The sequence below is a fragment of the Ambystoma mexicanum genome, chromosome 6p, assembly GCF_040938575.1.
Source record: "Ambystoma mexicanum isolate Mex_15411 chromosome 6p, UKY_AmexF1_1, whole genome shotgun sequence".
In the NCBI taxonomy this organism is placed as follows: domain Eukaryota; kingdom Metazoa; phylum Chordata; class Amphibia; order Caudata; family Ambystomatidae; genus Ambystoma; species Ambystoma mexicanum.
In genome coordinates, this window is record NC_090935.1 from 1740474 (window position 1) to 1765681 (window position 25208).

Sequence of the window (25208 nt, forward strand, 5' to 3'; positions counted from 1 at the left end):
AATCCAAAAAGATTCTGTGGGGATTAAGAGTCTGTGCCTCATCACGAGTTGGGCGGTAACGCCAGCGCTATTAGTGCCGGTGCTAATAGCCCTACCGCCAAACCCCCGGCGCTATTAGCGCCGGATCACGGGTTTGGCGGGAAGGGTTATTTCCCATTCCCCATTGGGCCCATTTGTGAATTCCTCATTCCCCATTGGGCCCAATGGGGAAAATGTGCGCTATTACCGACGGTGGATTTCCCGCTGGTGGTAATAGCGCCGAAAATCAGCAATTTTGCTGCGGATTTCCCCCAAGCTCAGAGCTGGGGGGAAATCCGCCAAAGCCATGATCTGGCGGACCCTTAAATGCGGCGGTAATAGCGCTACCGCCACATTTAAAGGTTACTGCCAGACTCACGATGAGGCCCAAGACCAACACTATGTAGTGAGAGCAAGTCTTTTGTGGAAAATGGGATTGTATACTGAATAAGTGTTCTTTAGATTTTATTCTTTTGACAATAGAAGAATTATCTAAATCCCTAACCTCAATAGACACACAGATCATTACCCACAAAACAGAACTGAGTAAATTCAAGTCATCTGAAGAATAAACACAATTACTGTCAGACATCAATGAAAAACTAGCAACATACAAGTCAGACATTGAACAAAGGAAACTCAGAAAATTCAAAAGAGACACTTTTGATTATCAGAATGATATTGTATATAGCTGCCAAGAATATTGTTACCATTGTAACTTAAATAAAACAAAACTGAGAAATCCAGATTCTTCAAACTCAGGCAACGACAGCAGCGCAAGCAGTGTAGGAGACACAATACAACCAGGACCCCCAGGCCCGACCACTGACACAGAAAGAAGAGCACCGGTAGAAGAAGAATTGCGACCAACAAATCTCACAGAAACCAGATCCCCCTCTACATCACCTAGACCAAATGGTACCCGTGCTTTTTTAGGACTCAGAGACAAACAAAGAGAAAACCGAGGCGAGGGAAAGGCAGCACAAAAAAGAAAGAACAAATGAGTGAGAACTTGGTCGTCAATATTTCTAAAAAGATCCTCACGAGTGGCCACTAGAAATGCTGAACCGTGGATTGTCCTTTGTCCCCACCAACAACACAACACTGTTTGATGAGAAAATCTGCCTGCATAGACTACTAAGAAAACTCAGGTTAAAAATCTTATTTGAATCTGCAGATCTTGAAACCTTACACTCCAATGGTGAAATGCTAGAAATTCGACCAAGAAGTAACTTTGATCCAAATGTACAGTACCCTAACCTCAATCTCTTTGAGAGATATGCATTGGCGGATTTAAAGAGAATTAATTACCAGATTACTACACCATTCAATGTGAAGAAATGCCAACTGGACCAGATCGAGGCACTAGTGAAAGATGAAGACCTTACCATCAAACCAGCGGACAAAGGAGAGGCCATCGTAGTTATGGATACAGAGAACTACACAAGAAAATGTCTGGAATTACTCAATGAAATAGACACATATATCAAACTGGATGGGGATCCAATCATGAGGAGAAGAGCACTCATTGAAAAGACAGTAGATGAAGCATTTGAAAACGAATGGATCAGCAGTAAAACGTGTGAATTCCTAATTAATCTACATCCCATTACGCCAGTATTTTATGGTTTGCCTAAAATACAGAAGAACCAAATGGACCCACAACTAAGACCCATTTTGGCCGGCACTGACAGTGTATTTGATCCCTTGTCAATATACATCGACCGCCTACTACAACAAGTGGTTCAGAACATCCCGACGTACCTCAAAGACACTACTGATTTCCTCAATTGTATTCAGGAAATTACAGCATTAAGCTCAGAATGTATATTATTCAGCATGGATGTCTATAGCTTGTACACATCCATTCCACATGAGGAAGGAGTTCAAGCAGTAGAATGGCTTTTACTTCACCAGCAACCAGAGGAGATCCACAGTTCATTATGAAACTCTTGATTTTATACTGAACAACACTTACCTAAAATTCCAGGAAAATTTCTACCTCCAGGCGACAGGAACTTCAATGGATTCATCAATGGCTGTGTTGTACGCGAACAACTTTATGTACAGGTTTGAGCACATATATGTACTAGAGAATCCAGAATGGTCGAACAAGATACTCCTATGGAAGTGATTCATATATGACATTTTCGGTATCTGGTGTGGAACAATGGAAGAATTGACCACCTTTTTTAATTATCTGAACTCAGTGCATCAGAGCATTAAATTCACTATGGAAATTGGAACACCATCCGTGAACCTCCTCAATGTCTCCCTAGATATCAAAAACAACCAGATCAGGACCAACGTCTACCACAAACCCACAGATGTGAACAATCTCCTGCATTTCACAAGCTTCCACCCTAAATGCATGCTGGGGAGCCTACCATACAGTCAAATCTTGAGACTCAAGAGGATCATTTCAGATCCAGCGGGACTTGATGTTGAATGCACAAAATGATTGGACAAATTCGGTAGGAGAGGTTATCCACTTTTGGTCCTAGAGGAGGCCAAAGATAGATCAACAAGTGTTAGTCAAGAACATCTGCTCACTTCAAGAGTAAAGGACAAAGAGACTCCACTGCTCTACATATCCAAATATTCAAGACAGAGTTTCCAAGTGGGGAAAACTATCAAGAAACATTGGGGTATTCTACAGAGTCATCTACTCCTCCATAAACGTTTTCCAAAGTCACCAATGATGGCTCTCAAGAGAGGCTGCAATTTAAGGGAAAAATTATTCAGAGTGGAGAAACCTCCAAAGGAGAAACAATTTCTGCTAAAGACACGAAAGAAGGGCACTTATCCCTGTCTAGGGTGTAAGCATTGCAATAATGTACTGAAAGGAGAAACCATTGCACATCCCCAAACAGGGAAGACATTCAAATTGAGAGACTTTGCTACATGCATCTCAACAGGAGTCATCTATGTGATAAAATGCCCTTCTGGCAAATTATATGTGGGCCAGACTACAAGATCAGTAAAGGACAGGATCACTGAACACAAATCGAACATCAGATGCAAAAACATAAAATCTCCATTAACTAGACACTTCACTGAAAATCATCATACAGTAGCCCAGGTTAAATTCCAAGTTTCGGAAGTTGTCAAGAAACCCTACAGAGGTGGAGACTACCAATCCATCCTTTCACGTAGGAAGAGGTTCTGGATACACCTCCTAGACACCTTAAACCCAAAGGGACTCAATGAAGAGTTTTCCCTCAAATGCTTCATTTGATGATGACTTCAACCATGACATATAGACAGCAAAAAGGGGCACAGTCTAAGGGATAATTCCGAATAAGAAGATCGATGAACTAGGAATCAGAGAGCACTGTACATGATATATAACTATATACAAGGGTGGAACACCTGTTAAATTAGCGCCAGTCCGGATAATGTTCACCCGCCCACCTGTAATGTTAAACTGAATGGATTGTCCATCACAAGAGCATAGATGAAAAACATTGATTTAGAATTCTGATTATTGTTTACATTGGAATGCCCTAAAGGTAATAGCACACTTAGGATTGAATAACACCGATGTAATATTAGCCAGTGTTCATTGCTCATCACTATCATTTTCTTATCATCTTCTTTTTTTAGCATATTTTATTATGATCAGTATTTCAAATGTGTAAAATATTTTCTTTTCTCTGCTCATCACTTGGATCAGATGTCCAGTATGTGGGCAATAGTCGTGGTTGTTGCAGCATCAAGAATGAGCTGCACTTAAGCTCTGGAATAAAATATACAGGCACTAAGTTATAATATAAATACAACCATTAGGACACATAGATGACGCCCAGGCAATACTCAGCATGACCGTGTCACAAGCCGTAGACATCATGACGTAGATTCAGTTGAGTCCCTTTTCACTTTCTGTGACTGAGACTCAGCATATGGGGGACAGAAACACACACCGTTTACTAGCGTCCAGAGGGGTTTCCGTGACTACATAGAAAACTCACCAGGGAGCGTGCGAGGTTCGCGGCTCCCTATCATTAGAGCATGCGCATCACTGCCACAGCGCGATCGTAGGAAACAGTGAACTCCGGACGCTGCATCATCCAGGAAAGGCATCCAGCTGCATAGGTAAGAACAGAGAAGACGTGGACATAGACTCCGAAAATGAGATTGTTCATTAAACAGTATGAGATTTAGTGACCATGTACTGGTAAAACATTTCTTTTTAGACTGCACCTGTACACATGGGCTGTGCCAGCACCCAAGACGGGAAAACAACATAAAGACTAGTAATAAGAAGGGCGTTTTAGCGCAGTGGAATTTTTTTCAACTCTCCCAATTGAAACAGAGTTGAGCCCATGTTTTATAGATTATCGCTAAATTGCCTAAAGGTCTTGACGCACCTCATAGTGCATCTCGATGAATTATATGCGTAAGGAGACATGGTAAGCTACATCATTATTTTTTCCAACAGATCACAGACGCACTGCATCTGTTGCCAGTAGGGAGACCTAGGAACTGGGATGAAGGCCATAGCCATAAGCAGCCTTGAATAAAGGCATTCCTGGAAATAGAACATTGCGTATTTTTAGAACCGGTGAGACCTATTTGGTTAATCCCAGATGCATGAAGGATCATTATATACAATAGCTTTCCTTTTTAACATACTCAATGTTGTTTCACACATAAGAGGTTCTGTGTTCCAAGACAGGATATTTGTCCAGTCTGACGAAGCATAGCACCTACATTACAAGATTTGAACACTCCCACAAGAAGATTCACAGGCACTCACATTAAGGTATGCCTTAATCATAGTGAAATATTTTACCATGGCTGTTTAGATATAGGGTAACAGCATAACACTGAGACAAGTGAAATTAGAATCTGAGTACTGAGATACTAGTACCTCCAAGGGGAGTACACTTACCCACATTAGATGTAAATAGACTAGACAGATGGTACCCTGCATAATCAAGCATTCTTGATACTATAATAATCACGATGCTACATAATACTTAAAACCATTGCACCCCTCCCATCGATCCTATGTAATATTTGTGTCAAATATGCTACACTTCCTTGAATGTGTTTCACCTGTATCACCAGAGACTTGATTGTGCCTTCTGAAGGAAATTGTTGATTATTTACTGATGGTCAGGCAAAACGCATATAGACTTTTTCTCTATATTGTCACCTTACAGTTCAACTTTAGATCAAGAAGAAGAATTGATAAACTCGAAACGCGTCAGCCGTATAACTTGAACTTTACACATGCAATGTGGGAATGGCTCACACAAGCCGTTTATTTGGGACTTTGTATATGCACTACAAAGGAGAACAACTTTTGTTTAAATTAACTATCACCCTTTATGAAATAAATCTTCAGTGTAGTGTTTGATATTGACAATTGTTGAAATTTGAAATAGATACCATTGTTTGAAGTATAAAAGTATTGATAACCGTCTGATGGCGGTATAACAATAGCGTGCAGAGGACGGGAGGGTTCCTGTTTTGGATCCTCTTTTCTTGGTTGCTTATATGTACTAGTGGGCTTGTGCCAGGTCCACTTTTCCTCCCCTGCACCTTAAACTGGTAATCAAAGATAGAAGCTTAGACTGAAAACGTTTACACATAAACGTTGGAGTGCTCGAGCAATCTCTTTTCACAACTCCACAGTCAGTGTCCTATGGAGCGGATTTGAAGGGTTTTATCCAGACCGTTTCCCTTCTATTTGCTAGGAATGATTTAATCCAGAGTAGGGCTACGTCTGTTATTCTTATTTCTTCTATTCTCTTGAAGAGGATGTCATGGTTGACTGAGTCAAAAGCTGCAAAGAGGTCTTGTAGAATAAGGGCAGAGTGTGTGCCAGTGTCTGCATTTGTCTTTAGGTCATCGCAGATGCTGGTCTTGCTCCCCTCGTGGGTCTAAAGCCAACTTGCGGCTGGTCCAGCAGCAGGTGTTTTTCTGTGTTCTTGTGTTACTTTGTAGACGTAGGTGTCTACTAGTTTTGCTGGGTAGGAAATGTTTGAAATCGGTCTGTAGTTGGAGAGGTCTTCCACGCCTCCTCCCGTGTCCTTGAGTAGTGGTTTGATGGGCACCAATTTGAATGATCGCGGTACTTTCCCTGTTGCGAGTGACAGGTTAAAAAGTATTTAATAGTATTTTGCACAATGTAATATACCCCCCCGAGTATATACGTGAAGTGTGAAACCTACGCACATGTAGGCTTGCTTCTGTTTTAGTCTTTCATGAATTGTGTGTAATAACTGGAAGTTTGATCTTACAGTGAGATAATATGATCTGCTTAAAACACATTTTGAGAAATCACTTCATTGGCAAGTTATCAATTATTCAGGAATCCAAATAACAAGACACTTTCCTTTAATTCTATACATAAATAATACTTCACAAAGTGCCTGTTTGATAATATGGTTTAGTAACTTTTTTCTCCAAAAACAGCAGGGCCCAAGAGACTGTGTAAGTAGTGGATGTTTTCGGCATCCGAGTAGTCCATTTCAACACCTTTTATGAATTTCCAATGTCGCCACAGGACACGGATTTCCTTGAGCATCTTCATTTAGAACATGCATGTGGCCCCCGTGTGATTTCTTGTGATGTAGGAATAGGTCAGGCTTCGCTACAAACCCCTAGTGTAATTTCTCTGATGTATCACAGGTTTCTCATTACGCTTGTAAGCTTCATCACAGTGAGAACATATAAGTGTGATTTCTCTGGTGCAGCCCTAGTTTCCCTTATTGCTTGAAAGACATTGCATTCAGAACATGTTTACGGTTTGTCATCAGTGTGATTTCTAGGATACATCACAAAGTGATTATTTTGCTTCAAAGCCTTATCACATTCAGAACATGTGTATGGTTTCCCCCCAGTGTGAATTCTCTGCTGACTCAATAGTTCACTCTTTCACTTGAAAGCCTTATCACATTCAGAACATGTATATAGTTTCTCCCCCAGTGTGAATTTTCTGATGACTCAATAGATGACCCCTTTGCTTGAAAGCCTTATCACATTTAGAACATGCATATGGTTTCTCCCCAGTGTGATTTCTCTGATGAATCAATAGATGACCCCTTTGCTTGAAAGCCTTATCACATTCAGAACATGCATATGGTTTCCCCCCAGTGTGATTTCTCTGATGAATCAATAGTTCACTCTTTAGCTTGAAAGCCTTATCACATTCGGAACATGTATATGCTTTCTCCCCAGTGTGAATTCTCCGATGACTCAATAGTTCACTCTTTTGCTTGAAAGCCATACCACATTCAGAGCACACATATGGTTTCATCCCTGTGTGATTTCTCTGGTGTGTCAATAGATGACCTCTTTGCCTGAAAGACTTATCACATTCAGAACATGTATATGGTTTCTCCCCAGTGTGATTTCTCTGATGTCTCAATAGATTACTCTTGTCTGTGAAGGCCTTATCACATTCAGGACATGCATATGGTTTGACCCCAGTGTGATTTCTCTGGTGTCTCACTAGTTCACTCTTTTGCTTGACAGACTTATCACATTCAGAACATGCATATGGTTTCATCCCTGTGTGATTTCTCTGATGAATCAATAGATGAACACTTTGCTTGAAAGCCTTATCACATTCAGAGCATTTGTATGGTTTCTCCCCAGTGTGATTTCTCTGGTGAATCAATAGTTTACTCTTGTTCGTGAAAGCCTTATCACATTCAGGACATGCATATGGTTTCACACCAGTGTGATTTCTCTGGTGTCTCACTAGTTCACTCTTTTGCTTGAAAGACTTATCACATTCAGAACATGCATATGGTTTTAATCCTGTGTGATTTCTCTGATGATTCAATAGATGACCACTTTGCTTGAAAGCCTTATCACATTCAGAGCATGTGTATGGTTTCACCCCAGTGTGATTTCTCTGATGAATCAATAGATGACCCCTTTGCCTGAAAGACTTATCACATTCAGAACATGCATATGGTTTCATCCCTGTGTGATTTCTCTGGTGTCTCAATAGGTCACTCTTGTTTGTGAAAGCCTTATCACATTCAGGACACGCATATGGTTTCGCCCCAGTGTGAATTCTCTGATTTATCAATAGATTATTTGTTTCTGTAAAAGCCTTGCAGCTTTCAAAATATGTATGTTCTTTCGCTTCAGTGAGAAATCTATGATGTGGCCATAAATAACCAGTTTCATTGAAAGTTGTTTCACATTCAGAAAATTCAAAGGGGATCTCCATTGTGATGGTGTTCATTTTTAAATAGCGATTTCTGTGTAAGGAGTTCCTTGTCCAATTCAAAATAGTTTCACAATGATCGTAATCTCTCGGGAGGTCTCACCAAGTCAGGTGCATTTTTGTACGCATGAATGTCAAGAAAGAACCTCAATCTTCGCCCAGAAGAAATAAAAAGCTTGTGCTTGCAACCTTTCTATGTTCAGAGCAGTTTCTAGACTTGTAGTTTTCGTGCTTTTGGGTTTTAATCCCTAGCAGCTTCCACTGGAACAGCAGCACCACAGCAGGGGCGCCATTGATTCTGAAGCATCAAGTCCAAAGCTGGTGTTGAGCACCTTTCTCTTACTCAATGTGGTGCATTGCATGAAAATGCCCGGCCTCTACTTTAAAGTGGCAGCCATTCCTATTAGCCTCTCATCAGTGTAGTCGACACAGGTGACCTCTCTATTGATTGGTACTGACTGGACATAGGAACCAGATGTTTTCTCCAAGATCATTAATATTACACCTTTAGTTGCTGCGAAATCTCTTCAGTCTGTAAAATATTTTCCCACAGTAAGAGACTCGAGGCTGGTAGTGACTGTCGTGAGCAAGAAAATGTTTCCAAGACCCAGCTATCAGAGGAAACCTTTTTTTTAACAAACAAACACTTTTAAAATCATTTCACTGTTTTCCATGCTTCCTGCTTTGTTGCCCTGTTTGAAAGAAAAGGAAAATCAGGATTAGTGTTGCATAAGAGATAGATACATATTTCTTGTTTTAAATAGAAAATGTGAACAAGCAAAAAGGCACTTTTCAGCTCATGAAATCCTGCACTTCTACTGAATGTCTTATGGACACTGAGTTAAATGAATAGAGTAAGGAGCCCTCAACATCATGGAAAGGGTTAACACAGAAATCAAGAACCAAGTGACACATTGACCATTCCCACATCACATAACACATAAATTAATAACGGTGTGCACCACTAGCCCACAGCCAGGATTAATACAATGTGGTGACGTGTGGTCACTGAAGGGACAACCTGTCAGTCGGTCATGGCTGGTTTTGTCAAGTGTAAAGTAGATAGGAACACTGCAGTACCCAGTTTATTGATTAAATCGTCGATCCATGGCATGGGGTAGGCGTCAAAAGCAGACATTGTGTTAACCTTTCAGAAGTCGATACAAAACCACCAGGAGTGGTTGGGTTTTGGTACCAAAACTATCAGGCAGGGGCAGGGACTAGAAGAAGGCTCTATAATGTTGGCTCTTTACATAGTTTCCATTTCAATTACTATCTTTTTCCTAGATTCTGGGAGTCAATAGGGTTTTAGATGGTCTACCTTTCCCTTTGGGGTGGCACGAGCCCTGAACTCTACCTGGCTTTCGGCAAAATACATCTGGGAAAGAACTAACAAGATCGTCCATGTCTCTCTGTTTCCCCTTTGGGAGATTCTGTGGAATAAGGTCTGTGTTACTTCCTCTGGTACCAAACAGGCTAGTGTGGAGGATGTTGGATTTTCCTTCCATTCCTTTAGCAGGATAATATAATAGTGATGGGTCTTTGGTCTGGTTGGGCTGCTCTATAAGTACATGCACCTGTGTGTGCTATTATCTCATACGGTCCGTGCCACTGAGACTAGTTTATTCTCAGAGGTGGGTAAGAGGACCAACACTTTCTGACCCATAGAGAAAGCGCAGAGATTCACCTTTTTATCATAGTCTTGTTCGGTCTGGGCTTTCTCCATATGTGCTTGTGCCAAGGTTCTAACTAGGGCCATATGATCTCTTAGTCAGGCGGCAGCCTGGGACAGAGGTACTAGTGCTTCTTCTCTTTCTTCCCAGGATTCTATGAGCATATTTAATACATCTCGGGGCTCCCTACAGTAGAGTAATTCAATCTGAGAGAATCCGGTAGATGCTTGAGCACTTTCTTACTGTGTTTTATTAAATCTCTCCACTTATCAGTCTGTCTGGGGGTGGTAAATTGAGGTTCTCAGAGTGGCGATAAGTAATATTTATTTTATCTCTGTGATCAGTTTGCTCATAAAGTTCTTTCCCTGGTCTGTTTGAATCTCCCTGGGAAAGCCTACTCGAGAAAAGAAGTGCACAGATGTTTTAAAATCTGTTGGGTAGTGCCGTTTCTCATGGGGACGGCTTCGGGGTATCTGGCGGATTAATGTATTCCGCAATTTCGAGGTTTCTAAGGGACCTATGATGTCCATGCCTATTTGGGAAAAGGGGACTTCGTTTATGGGTAGTGGGTTCAAGGGTGCCATTTAAGTAATATGTGAGCCGGTTTCTGATGTATTACACTTTTGGATAATGTTCTTTATATCCACAGGTGAACAGGGCCAACAGAACTTGCCACTAATGTAGGCTTGCGTCTTAGACTGCCCCAAGTGTCCCCCCTCTCCCCCTCCGGTCAAATGTGAGTGTGCAATTTCCAGCACTATCTTCCTGTGTGTCTTGGGTATCACCAGCTGAGTTTCAGTCAAACCTTCCTGTTTCTCTCCATTAAGGAGACCTTGTTTCAAAAAGAAAAAAAGGGGCTGCCTTTTCTTAGGCCTTCACCCTCAGTTGTTACCTGTAAGAAGGCCTCAGCCAGTATGGGATTTATTTTTCGCTGGGAAAATGCTAAATCAGGGAGGATAGTTGCCTCATCATTCAGGGGGGACTGATGTCTGTTAGCTTTTCGGCCTCTCCAACACACTGATCACCTCTCTCTGTTTCCTTAACTTCCCTCTCCTCTTCAAAGTGGGGAAACAAAGCCATTTCAAGAATTCCCTGGGATATTGCATCTCCAGGTCTTATTTTTCCCATGGTTTTTAAAAAAAACTTTTATATCTCCTCCAAAGTCCGGGTCTATGACTCCTGCAAAAATGTCTAAGGAACAAGTTACTTACCTGTAACGGTTGTTCTCCAGCATGGGTCTGGCATGGATTCACATGCTCATGAATATTCACCGTCATCAGACTGGGAATCCTCGGTAAAGAAATACATAGGTTTCAGTTTCATTTCTGAACTGTCTTTCTCCTAACAACCAATCACTAAGATCTGGGTCATACTGCCGTAGCCAATGCCTGCCCTCTACCTACGCCCCTCCTCAGGCAGCCATCTTCAGATTTGGCAGCACATAAAGTGGCAGTATGACCTGAAGAGCCGCAGAGGGGTAGGCGGGAGGGTTCGCATGTGAATCCATGCCAGACCCATGCTGGAGAACAACAGTTACAGATAAGTAACTTGTTCCTTCTCCAGCATGGGGTCTGGCATGGATTCACATGCTCATGAATAAGAGAATACATAGCAGTACACACATGCACAACCACGGGAGGTGGCAACAGGCTCAACCGAAGCAATCTCTTTCCTCCTCACCAGGCTCACCTTCAAACGAACAGGTTGCGCAGCACTGCTTAGCTGACATCGACCACCACATAGAATCCTTGCAGATGTCCAGTAGGAATAAATATTGGACGGGGTCCTGGTTGCTGCCTTGCTCAGCCCAGGTAGGTACACTTATATAAACAACACAATTTAGCAAGGTCATGGAGGTCTAACTGCTGAGATAGAAATACTGAATCCTGAGTTTTTCAGACAAGGACTTGGTGGACACAGGTTTGTTGAACAAGTCTGTATACTGCAGTTCTTATTTAATTTGTGTGCAGTAAGTGTAAAGATACGCTTGAATCTATGAGGCATAGGATATTCAACATTAAAACATACATGGAGTAGTGCCTGAATTATACAAATCAAATTACAAATATTTGAAATATCAAATTTTCTTGCTTTTACATTCTCTACAGGTCCCTTGGGGAGGAAACTTGAGAACTCAGTGAGGTAATAGTCAGGTCATCAGCTCAGTTGTGTGAAAACAATCAAAAGCTGAACAACAACATAAACAACAAGTTAACATGACAGTGTTTCGGCCAATTAAAGCTAAACTTGGGAAGCAGTGGTGTAGTAGGCCTTCATCAGGACGGAATATTCTTGTGACTGAAGTATCCAATGTAGTCAAATCCGAAAAACGCACAATGGTTTAAGGCGTTTTAGTGTCTATGTACACTAAGGTTGGCAGGAGAATTCTACTTCTGCTGGACGGCCATTCCTATTTGGAGCCTGCCAATTCGATGGAGTACTAGCAGCAGGCAGTGCAATGAATGCAGTTTGGAATCCGGGAGAAACAAATGTGGATTGTGCACTGTGAGCCGCGCAGGAGACGAGAGACTGACCGCCAACACACTCTAAGCAGCAGTCCTGAAATTAATTCACCTCCTCCTACCTCATGTCCAAGGTAGACCACTTTACTCTGACTAATTTGACGTTTACTTGCCTTTATGGTCAGATGGGCCTGATCAGGAGCCTGCAAAACATATCCTAAGTGGTCAACATGTTCTTTCCAAGTAGGGCTGAACACTGCAATGTCATCCAAGTATGCCATGCAGAGGTCCTCCATCCCATTCATAACTTGATTAACCAGCCTTTGGAATGTTGCAGGTGCATTCTTTAGTTCAAAAGCCATTACCTTAAATTGGTTGAGGCCTGCTGGGGTTGAGAATGCAGTTTCCTCCTTGGCATGGTCTGTCAGAGCTATTTGCCTATAGCCTGAAGTGAGATCAAATGTACTGAGGTACTTGGCTGAACCAAGCTTGTCCACCAGTTCATCGGTCCTTTGTAAAGGGTGCGCATCACTCTTATTGACTGCATTAAGAGCTCTATCGTCCACACAGAATCTCAACTCCTTGGATCCTGCCTTTGACACTAGTACAACTGGACTAGACCATGGACTTGTAGATGGCTCAATTACCCCGCGATCAAGCATCTTTTTGACCTCCTCCTTTATGTGGGTTCTTATATGGTTTGACACCCTGTAACCTCTGCTTTTAACAGGTAAACAGTCACCAGTGAGAATATGATGGTGGCCCCTAGGGGTCAAGCCTGGTGATAGTGAAAACAGGTAGGCAAACTGATTTAACAGAAACTTGCACTCCTCCTGTTTTTCAGGTGTTAAATTAGAAGAGAGATTGAGTCCTTCTATTTTCTCTTCTAAAGGCTGGCCTCTGAGTAAGTCAGGTTGAGGTTCACTCTCCTCCTCCTCTTGGGCTGAAGCTAGAAGCAAAGCTCCCACTTCTGGTCTTGAGACATAAGCTTTTAAACGGTTGGTGTGAAAGACTCAGGGAGCCTCCTTAGGATTGCCTAAGTCCACCAGATAGTTGAGCTCTCCACGTTTTTCCACAACCTTGAAGGGTCCTATCCACTTGTCCTGTAAGGCCCTCTGCCTTGTAGGTACCATAACTAGAACTAGCTGGTCTTGAGTAAACACAACCATGTTGGCCTTCTGGTCATGCCAATGCTTCACCAGACCCTGGCCTGTTTTCAAGTTATCTGATGCTTCTGCCATCATGTGTGACATTCTCATCCAGAGACCTATCACATAGTCAGTGACTCTCACTGACTTGGGGGAAGGAACACTCTCCAAGGGGCCTCTAACTGGATGGCCATAAAGAGGTTCAAAGGGACTAAATCCAACTCCCTCCTGAGGGACTTCTTTATATGCAAAGAGAAGGCATGGCAGTAGAAGGTCCCACTTTCTCCTAAGGGGTAACTCTAAAGCACCTATCATGCTCTTCCTGGTACGGTTGAACCTCTCCACCAATATATTTCTCAGTGGATGGTAGGCAGTTGACAACTTGTAAGTTAGACCACAGTTTTCCCACATGGCCTGCATGTGGTGGGACATAAAATTGGATCCCGTCAGAGATGACTTCCTTAGGAAAACCTACTTTAGTAAAAATACCAAGTAGGGCCTTAGCCAGAGCCCGAGTTGTAACAGTTCTCATAGGTATTGCTTCAGGAGACCTAGTAGCATGGTCTACTACAACCAGGATAAACCTCTTTCCTGAAGAGGTTGGCGGGTCTAAGGGACCAGCAATGTCGATTCCTACCCTCTCAAAAGGGACTCACCACTGGGAGAGGCACCAAGGGTGCCACATTCTTGGCTCCACTCTTGTCGGAGGTTTGGCAAGTGTGACAGCTCCTACAGAACATATCTACATCAGAGAACAACTTAGGCCAGTAGAAATACAGAGATAGCCTTTCTTTGGTTTTCTTGAAACTCAAGTGACCATCCAAAGGTATCTCATGGGCTAACTGTAGGAACAGGAGTCTGCTTTCTAGGGGCACTACAAGTCTCCTGTAGTCCCCTGGGATTGACACAGTCGGTTCACTGTAGAAGAGGCCATCTTCCCAGTACAACCTATGCTTCCCTGGCTCTTGCCCATCCAACTGGGAAGCTGCCTGTTGGCGAAGACCTTTGAGATTAGGACACCCTCTTTGACCTCTGCTGAAGTCTGCCCTACAGGGTCCACCTTCTGCCAGTAAAGACTGCAGCTCAGAATGTTCTACAGGATCCAGATATCCAACAGGAGCAAGGTCCTCTTTCAGCTCTGATTTCTCAGCAGCTGATTCAACCACACTAGGTTGTTCCTCACACTCAGTTTCTGCTGGTGGAGGAGTCACAGGTGTGACTTTGGACAGTCCTCTCAGGGATGTCCTTGTTGGTAGCAGAGGAGTGCTGCCTGATCTCTTCCTGGAGGTTTTAGATTTCCCCTTTTCCTTCATTTGTGTTAGAGATTGCAGTCAGTAGGTCCTGTGGACTGGGGGTTATAGTTTCTTCTATAAGTTACCCTGGAGAGCCCCTTAAGGTACTCTCTCTGGCATTCCTAGTCTGCTCCTGTTTCCTTTTGCTGGGAGTCCTGGGGGTGCTTGATACAACTCCAAAAGTTTTTAAGTCATTCCCCAACAGGAATATCCCAGGTACTTCACTCTGCACATTTATAGGTATCTTGACAGTCATGTCATTGAACTGGATGAGAGCTGATAACTGTGGAAACATTTGGAAAGGGGCTCCAGCAAGCTTAGTGAGGTATTTGGGTGCCTTAGCAACATCCTCTACCTTGAAACATGATTCATCAACTACAGTAATGCTGGCCCAAGTGTCTGTGATGGCAAGGGTCTCCTGACCATTCACAAGTACACTGGGCCTCATTACGAGGTTGGAGGTAGCCATGGTGCTATTAGCACCATGGCTACACCCTTACTGCATTCCGGGTCCGGGTCCTCGAAATAGGGACGTACCGGGTCATTCCAACCTTGGAGGGCCCGGTAAGTCCCCATTCTGAGAACCATTCCCCATTCCCATTCGAGCCCCCATAGGGCTCAACGGGAATGGGGATGGAGCTAATAACGGGCCCGCTAATAGCGGGCCCTTTATTAGCTCCCTGATCCCTTAGCGGCTCCCGCTAAGGGACCTCGGAATATGGAGGTAAGGGATTACCGGCACCACCACCTTTACCGGTGCCGGTAATCCCTTACCTCCAACCTCGTAATGAGGCCCACTGTCTTTGTAATACTCTTTAGTATTGTCTGGAATGGAATTGTAGACATCTAAGTTCTGCTGTTCCCACAGACCCAGCGACACTAAAGAAACACTGGCTGAGATGTTCATGGGTTCCTCAACCAGTAAGTGAAAGTTTCCACTTGCCATTGGTACTTCTTCCTCTGGGGAGAAGGCTAAGGAGACAGTGTGGATCCCTGAAGGTTTACCCTTCCATCTTGGATCCCCTTTCACATGGTCAGTTGACCCACAAGCATAACATTTTCTAAATGTCTTTATGATTGGGGGTTTGGTCTGACCTTTTTCTGGTTTAGCACCAGGAGGTACACTAGCCTGATTCAGTTTCCCTTGTGGATTACCCTTGTTATGTTAGGGGCCCTCTTTTGGATTGGAGGTATTGGAATTCCCTTTGTTATCTTTCTTGTACTGCTTTCCCTCATCCTTCTTCTGAGTTGCCCCAGAATCCTTGTGAGTAGCCCTGTTGGCAACTCACAAGTCAGCAGCCCTGGCTAACTTGTTTGGATCAATTTCCTTAGAGTCAGCCAAGTGCTGTCTCAGCTCAGGAGAGCAGGCGTCATACATAGACTCTAACAAACAGAGTTCTCATACCTTCTTAAGTGTTTACTCTGTAACCCTTAACCCAACCACCTAAGTTTATCAAACATTCACACACCCAGGTAGCCCAAGGGGTACCAACATGCTTTTTGAGGGTTGTTAACCTCTTAAAACACTGGGAAGGGGTCTGCCCAAACCTAGCTTATCAAAGCCAGTTTCACACTTTCATACTCCATTCTGTCTACTTCTCCCATCTCCATTACAACATCAGATGCAACAGGGGGTAGCCTAGAAAAGAGCCAAGGAATCAACTGATTCCCTGTAATGTTCTGAAGCCCATGGTTATATTCAAAAGTTGCCAGCCAATCCAAAATACCAAGCTTAACCTCTTAGATACTTACTGCATCTTTGGGCATGTGAGGCCTCTTAGGACTGGAAGACCTAGAAGACTCTGGGTGAGAACCATTCCCAAGAGACAACCTTTTCATTTCAAGGGCAAAATTCAACTCCATTTCTCTGAGTTTAAGTTCTTGATGTTTACTTTCAGTTTGGGCTTGGATTCTTTTGAATTGCAACTAAAATCTCATCCTTTCAAGAGAGACAAATTCAGGACTTTGGGCCTCATTACACGGTAGGCGGTAACCATGGCGCTATTAGCGCCATGGTTGCCGCCGGTACCGTACCGAGTCCGCCTTGGTGGATGGCGGAATTACCGCCCTACTCCAAGGTGAGCGGGGGCGGTAATTCCCCAATCCCCATTTACCCTTCCCCATTCCCATTTCTGCCCCATAGGGCATAATGGGAATGGGGAAGGTGCTAATTACGGTACCGCAAATTGCGGTACCGTAATTAGCTCTGAGGTCCCTTTGCGGGTCCCGTCCTTAACGCCTGGAAAAACCAGGCGTTAAGGGAGGACCCGCAAAGGGACCTCGTAGTAAGGCGGTAAGGGTTTACCGGTACCCTTACCGGTACCGGTAAACCCTTACCGCCTACCGTGTAATGAGGCCCTTAGTGTTGGAGCTGATGGGGTCCCTGTGGCCAAAGTTTGAGGCCTATGAGCAGGTAGAGGTAAAACAGGGCCTACATTTTGAGACTCTTCTGTCTCATCTAACTCATCAATAACATTTGAGTTACCCTCTGAAACATTATCATCCTCCTCATCATTTTCCACATTTGCTGCACGAGTAGGTATTTCAGACCCACTCCTCAGACTTTGATATTTTAACAATTTGTCTATCACTTCAACCTGTTTGCCTTTTACAGTGAGGTTCCTAGCTTTACACATTTCTCTCAAATGATCAACTGTTAAAGTGACTAGGATCTCCTGTCTGTAGCTATCCTATCAGGAATGATATAACAATTGCTTCTCTAGTGGTGCTTAGCCTTGTGAGGATTATTTGAACAAAGGTAAGAGCAACACTCTCAATGTAACAACTTATACCTGATCCTCACCACTGTACACCAGTGTTAAGCAGAATCACATGTGGTACCCATTGGGAACACTACACACAAGTAAGACTACAGGTGTAAGCACAATCACACCTTTGGTATAAGTCTCTACTACACAGTTTTGTGGTAGCAGGGTTGAGCAGCCAGGCTTATCTCAAGAGTAAAGTGAGCAGTACAAGAGGTTACACAAAGGGCTAGCAATCACAGTGGTTAAAAAACACACTCAAGGTTTCTTGGTAAAAGAATATACATTTATTTACACAGTCAGGTGTAAAACATTCCACTAGCAAGAACAGCTCAATATCACAATAATACACAACGAATCAGTTCCTGATCAAGTTCAGCTCCCCTGAAGTGGGAGCAAAATGGCACTTCAGTTACTTTAAAAAGGGGTAAAAAGACAAGGTTAAAAGAATTAAAGCACCAATACTTTGCAGAGGTAGGGCAAATAGTTTCAGTTCACTACAACCAGCAATTCAATTCAATAGGCCTGGGCCAAAGTCAATGGTTCAGAGTCTTGGATGAGTGAACACAGTTCTGATAGTAAATGGTTAAGTCTTTGCCACGGTTTTTAGAAGTAGTTGGTCAGACGTAAAGTTATATGTCGGTTTAGGGAAGGTCAAGCCTTCAAAGTTGGGAAAGTTGCACAAACTTTCACAGCGGCAGAAAGGATTTCCTGACCGCACTTGCACAGTACCTTTAAAGTGAAGAAGAGCTGTAGCTGAGGCAGTTGTTCCTGCAGATCTCGCTGTTCCTGAGCTTCAGTCGTGGGGGCAAGAAGGGGGACATCGGGAGGTTCCTGCACTGCCCACGGAGGAGGCCACGAACTTGGCAAAACGTCGATTTAAGGTGGGAGTGTGTTAAAGACCACAAACTGGTATACTTCTCACTGGCTATCCAGTTTTCAACAGCACTCTGAAGAAAATTCGACCAGAGCAGAGACTGTGTCCAGGTGGCTTGCGAGTTGGTTGTTCCCACCAAACTCTCAAGGGAAGAAGTTAACCTTGAAGGGATTCTCTGTCGATGGAGTTTCAGGCAAATTGGACCTGCAGCAGGGCTTCACCGGTCGTCCAGGAGTTGCAGCAGTCGTCTTCCTTCAGCTCGTCTTTGGTTCTTTCATTCCGGTGGTCGACTCTGCGTTCCAAGTCCAGAGGCCTGCTTTTAAACAGCTTTCCCCCATTCATTTCAGCCTGGCTGTCACTGACACAGCAGGGAGCTCTCCTTGCCGGACAGCCAGCGGGCCAATCACGCCAGAGTGCATTCAGGTCTCCTAGGAGACTAAGCACAGGGAGTTTCGGGCACCTCCCTCACATCCTGTCCACCCCAGATACTCAGGTGCCAGAGTAGGGCTTCAGCACTGAAGCCCACCAAAGGCCATCGAACAAAGGGACCAAACCTGGTTTGATGCGCAGAGACAAACACTAGAAGGACCTTTCCTAAAAGAAACGGTAAAAAAAAAGATGACCGGAGTCTGTTTTTACAGAGGGGACTTGGGCGCCATATTGAAAAACATGGCTGACCCGATTTTTAGCTACCGGTGTTCGTGGTCGGGAAAAATTATGGTAGTTTGTTCTAAAACCACTGCCACCAGCCATTTCGAGAGGAAAGGGTAACATTTGACTGTTACATGAGTCTTTAGACACAGGGGATGCTAGGCAATCCCTTCGGCACTCTATAGGAAGACAGTGTGTGCTGGGTCTACGAATTTAAAAAGACTAGCAAAGTCAATTTAACTTTACATGTTCTGGGAGACAGTAGTCAGTCCCAGAGAAGGTATTTAAACCTTGGGAAGTCTGAAAGACATCCCTGTGCCAATGCACTGAAGGTGCTGTGTGACACACAGAAAAAGAATATGCCTATGGAGTTGTCTAAAACTCCATATAAAAAGAACACAAAAGTAAAACACACATCAAAATACATGATAGAGTGGGAAAAAAGGCTCACACTTTCCGGGTTAAAATTAAAATTCTAGAAATCCAGCAAAGTTGCTGGGGGTCTCAAAAGGTAAGGGAAATTAGCACATTTATGAGAATTCTCCCTAACAGTAATACAATGCTATGTGAATGGAAGTGGGTAGTGGTGCCAAACACTGTGGATTATGGTAAATGGAATATGTTTGCCTGCATCACTGTATTATGGTGCGGCGGTTGGGTAGAAGTTCTGCAGCCTATGTTGCGTTAGTGGATACTGGTACCTGGCTACATGTTCGCCTGCATGGCTCTGTTATGTTGTGCTGGGTGTGAGCAAGGCCTAGACTGTTGGGTGCATGGCCAAAGGCCATAGGCCGTAGGCCATGCACCCAACAGTCTAGGCCTTCACCACAGCCACCCCAACATAATGCAGCCATGGGGTTTTAACTCTGCATGTCTTCCAAGGTGGTGACCTTCACACATTGGTTGTGGAGGACATTTTAGACTTTGTAGAACAGCAGAAGTGAGCTGCTATGCGTACATTAGCCTATGGGGTAGGTCATTGCATGTGTTGCACATGTACCATCAGACAGCGAGAGAGTATACAAGCCCCTATACAAGAAAAGGGAGCCATGCAATGTACCATCTGAGAGTATACACGTCTCTTTAAAAGAAAAAAGAAAAGGGATCGGCTGAACCCTTAGAACTACCATCGGATAGCGAGAGAGTATACAAGTCCCTATACAATAAAAGGGAGAGCAGCTGAACCATGCAATGTACAATCTGATAGCGAGAGAGTATACACGCCCTTGTACAAGAAAAGGGAGAGTGGCTGAACCATGCAACGCAGCATCTGATAGCGAGATAGTATACAAGTCCCTATACAAGAAAAGGGAGAGCGGCTGAACCATGCAATGCACCATCTGATAGCAAGAGAGCATACAAGCCCCTATACAAGACAAGGGAGAGTGGCTGAACCATGCAATGTACCATCTGATAGCGAGAGAGTATACAAGCCCCTATACAAGAAAAGGGAGAGCGGCTGAACTATGCAATGTACCATCTGATAACCAGAGAGTATACAAATCCTTATACAAGAAAAGGGAGAGCGGCTGAAACATTCAATACACCATCTGATAGCAAGAGAGCATACAAGCCCCTATACAAGAAAAGGGAGAGTGGCAGAAGCATGCAATGTACCATCTGATAGCCAGAGAGTATACAAGTCCCTATACAAGAAAAGGGAGAGCGGCTGAACCATGCAATGTACCATCTAATAGCGAGAGAGTATACAAGCCCTTATACAAGAGAAGGGAGAGCGGCTGAACAAAGCAAACTACCATCTGATGTCGAGAGAGTATACAAGTCCCTATACAAGAAAAAGGGAGAGTGGCTGACTGTTAGGGAGAATTCTCTGTTTAGGCTGAATTTCCTAACCTAGTGAGTCCCCCAGCAGCTTTGCTGGATTTCTGGAGTTTGTTTTTTCCATCCTGCCAAGAGTGTGACCCTTTTCTCTCACTCTTGGACATGTATGTGTGTAATTCCTTTGATATGTCAATGTGTTCGATGGGCTATGGGGTCTTTTACTCCATAGGGTCTCATATGTTTTTCTATGTGTGTCACACTGCACCCTACGTGTCGTGACACGGGGGCGCCCTAGCAGGTCCCCCCACCATAGACTCCATACCCGGGGACTGACTACTGTCTCCCCGGGCATGTAAAGTCACCATTGGCTTTACTAGACCTAAATTTGCTAACAGAACTAGTACCAACCATCTTATTGTGGACGTGCTAGTAGGGGTAATTCGATTACTCCTGGATCTGTTACTCGAGGGGGCACTGTCCCGTCCCCCCTCGTCGAGTTTTGGCTGGTGGCAGTGGAAACTACTTGTTATGTTCGACCCCGAGCATAACCCTATGGGATTCGTCCCATTGTTGGAGATTGATACTTTTTCTCGTTAATCTCCAACGTACCACCGATCTACTTATCTTAAATAGGTTTATCGAGTGGTATTTTCTGCCAGAACTCGGTTTGTAAAATGGCGTCTGTGTTCGTCTCTGTGACTCCTAAACCAAAGGTTGAGCCCTTTGTTCCACTTTTGGCGGGCCTCTGGACAGAGACCCTCCAAAGTGGTGCCATTCTGTCTGGGTTACCTCAGGGGTGTGGGAGGGGGTTTAGACACCCTGGACCGAGTTGCCTTGCCAACTCAGGTCGCACTCTGGAGTGATTGGCCCAGGTGGTGAGCCTTCCCGCTCACCACTTAGCATGTGTTGATTGACAGCTAGGCTGAATGAATGGGGGGCGTCTGCATAAAAGCAGGGCTTTTGGGACTGGATCTTCAGAAGTCGCCACAGGACCTAAAGAATCCGACGAGGGTAACGCTGAGCCGACCTGCACGACGACACCTCCGGTGGAGCCCTGCGGAATCGTCTCACAATCTCCCGACGACAGAGGAGATCTCCCTGCCGGAGAGTCTCTTCCCCTGGCTGGTGGGAACAACCAGCCTTCTTCTTTGTGCTTTTTATTCGCCCAGGACGCAGTGGTCGAATTGCCCGTGCAGAGCACCCGGCAACCGGATAGCCACTACTCCTGTACCGCGACCGAAAGGTGGTGCCTTGTGACGGAGCACTCCGCAGCTGGTTTCTTCCCTGGTGGTGCACCGGACTATCTTCTCTTCGACGACGAGAGCATCTCTTCTCTTAGCCAAGACCCATCGTGCATCCACCACCAGGAACAACTGCCCCCGCCGGAGCTGCCCTCCACAACAAGGTACCGTAACCGCCTGGCTTCCCTTTTCGATCGGTTCGTGTGAGGTATCTGATTCCTCTCCGTTCCGTTGGGTTGCCTCCAAGCTTTATTCACTCTTTGTTCTGAACTGGTTCAACCTGTCGCTAAACAATTTGCTAACAAAGACTTGAGTGCATCATCAGTAGAGACTTTCTGGGACATCGTGCCTTGCCTCTCACCGAGTGGGCCTGGCCGCTGAACTTTATGACCTATTGTGATTATTGCCTTCCTGCCTTGCATTTTACCCGCTTCAGTGCGAACCGTGTTGACTTCATTACCTGCCTATCTCTTCTCTCCCTTCCTCACTAAATATTCGAGTGTCATCTAGGTTGAGGTATACACCTCTGTCTGAAAATAAGTGGTGCCGTTAGAACCTAGAGTTGTCGATATTGTGTTCCGGGGGATTGAGCTTTTATTCCATTCCGCAGAGTAATTGTGTTTTGATTTGTTTGCCGTGATTTGCTTTAGTATTTTTCATAGACGTTCTGTTATAAATAAATAACTTACTATCTTTATACTAAGCCTTGTTGCGTGCTTACTTGTTTTGCTGCGAAGAATTGCCCTATCTTGTATACTCCCTATACTGACCAACTTTTCTTGAGAGAAGTCTGACTGCTCAGCCACAGCTACCAATTGAATCTGTGTGGTACAGACTGCTACCAAGTGGGTTCATCGCAACACCTGTAGTCCTAAATCTTTTGCAGTGGTCCCAGAGGGAACTGCACAGGTTTCCGCCTAACACTGGTGTACAGCGGTGGGATTAGTATCGAGTATACAGTTTAGAGTGCTTTTCGACGCTGTAGGACAACTAACCACAAAACAAAGTAACTTTCAAAAAACATGTCTACGATGGAAATTTACAGCCAAGAGTCTTTGTCAGGTCAAAATACTGAGAGTCTGCGAGCTCTCTGTAGACAAGAGAATCTTTCTGTAAAAGGCAAGAAGTTAGAACTGATAGAGAGATTGCTGGCGAACCAAAGTCTGGGTACTGGTTCAGAGGAACCAAACTCTCCAGCAACTGTAGATAACAGTGATGGTGTTGATCTGAATCGTAATTCTGATGATAGCGATGAAGAGGCTGACGAGGACGGCGAGGCTAACGAAACTGTCTCCCCCGCTCCTCTACCTGCCTTACCAACTGTGCCTACGGGGCCCATACCAGGTCCCACAAGTAACCCTGCTTATTTTGAACTTGAAAAAATGAAGCTCGAATTAGAATATAAACGGTTCTTGGCTCAATCTGAACGAAACCAAGAGCTCGAGTTCAGACGAATGAATGCCCAGGCTGAGCAGAAACAAGCTGAGTTGAGACTCAGAGAAATAGAGCTTAATCATGAGTTAGAAATGAAAAAGTTGTCTATGGAAAATGCTTCTCTCTCCTCTGGTTCCTCTAGGAGCTCCAGTCCCAAAAGACCCCGGATGCCGAAGGAATTAGTGGGTATGTACGAACCGAGATTGGATGTGTTGGATTGGTTGAAACTGTTTGAATACAATCATGGGCTCCAGGACATCACCGGGAACGCGTTGCTTCCCTGGTTGTTCTCTAGGCTCCCTCCTGTTGCGACTGATGTGGTAATGGAGTTGGGGGAGGTGGATAAGACGGATTACGAAAGTGTGAAACTAGCTTTGATAGCTAGATTCGGGAAGACCCCTTCCCAGTATCTTAAGAGGTTTAGAACCCTCAAAAAGCATGATGGTACCCCTTGGGCTACCTGGGTGAGTGAAGGGTTGAAAAACTTAGAGGGATGGATTAAGGGTTACAAAGTTGACACTTACGAGGGTATGCAAAATCTTTTTATGTTGGAGTCGATTTATGATGCCTGTTCTCCTGAGCTCAGACAGCACTTGGCTGATTCGAAGGAATTGGATTCCAGGGCTCTAGCTAAGGCTGCTGACTTATGGGTTGCCAACAGGGCCACTCATAAGGATTCTGGGGCAACTCAGAAAAAAGACGAGGGAAAACAGCCTAAAAAAGACTCAAAGGAGAATTCGAATAACTCACATTCCAAAGAGGGCCCCAAACAAAACCAGAAGGGTAAGCCACCGGGAAAACCACAGCAGAATAGTGTGTCTTCTGGTGCCAAACCGGAAGGAGGTCAGAACAAGCCACCATTCCAGAAAGCATTCGGGAAATGCTTTGTTTGCGGCTCGACTGATCATGTGAAAGGAGATCCCAGATGTAAGGGTAAACCTTCAGGGGTCCAACTTGTCTCCTTAGCCTTCGCTCCAGAGGAGGAAGTCCAAATGGCAAGTGGAAACTTTCTACTGCTAGCTGACGAACCCATTGGAGTCTCAGCCAGCGTTTCTTTAGTATCTCTGGGGTTGTGGGAACAACAGAATTTAGATGTCTATAATTCTATCCCCGATAATACTAAAGAGTATTATAAGGACAGTGTCCAGGTGAATGGTCAGGAGACGCCTGCCATTAGGGACACTGGGGCCAGCATAACTGTGTGGATAAATCGTTTTTTCAGGCTGAGGATGTTGCTAAGGCACCCAAACGCCTCACCAAGTTAGCTGGAGGGCCTGTGCAGATGCTTCCCCAATTACCAGTTCTCATCCAGTGTAACGACATGACTGTAAAGATACCTGTCAGCATACAGAGTGAGGTACCAGGAAGCGTACTGTTGGGTAACGATTTGAAAACTCTCGGAGTTGTATCGCATACTCCCAGACCTCCTAGTAAACGGTTACAGGAGCTAACCAGACCTGCAAGAGAGAGGACCATGCGCGGTACTCTCGGGGAGATGATGAAGAAAGAAATCACTCCTGCTCCATTGGAAATGGCGGCCGCTGTCTCTAGGAACACAGAAGCAAAAGGGAAACCCAAAACTTCTAAACCGAAACCAACCGCCCGCATTCCAACTTCCCCGCGGTTGTCCAACGTCACACCCGTAACTCCACCTCCAGCTGAGGCTGAGAG

The 25208-nt window shown here is 44.4% G+C and overlaps 1 protein-coding gene across 1 annotated transcript in view; it reads right to left on the reverse strand.

The window, feature by feature from the left end:
* Nucleotides 1-4142: 4142 nt before the first annotated feature.
* Nucleotides 4143-25208, reverse strand: part of LOC138511105 (zinc finger protein 84-like) — a 36083-nt gene continuing 15017 nt past the window's right edge. The window contains exon 2 of the mRNA XM_069626589.1: nucleotides 4143-8904. Within this exon, the coding sequence (XP_069482690.1) occupies nucleotides 6929-8230 (1302 nt within the window). The 5' untranslated portion in view covers nucleotides 8231-8904 and the 3' untranslated portion in view covers nucleotides 4143-6928. The remainder of the gene's footprint in view (nucleotides 8905-25208) is intronic.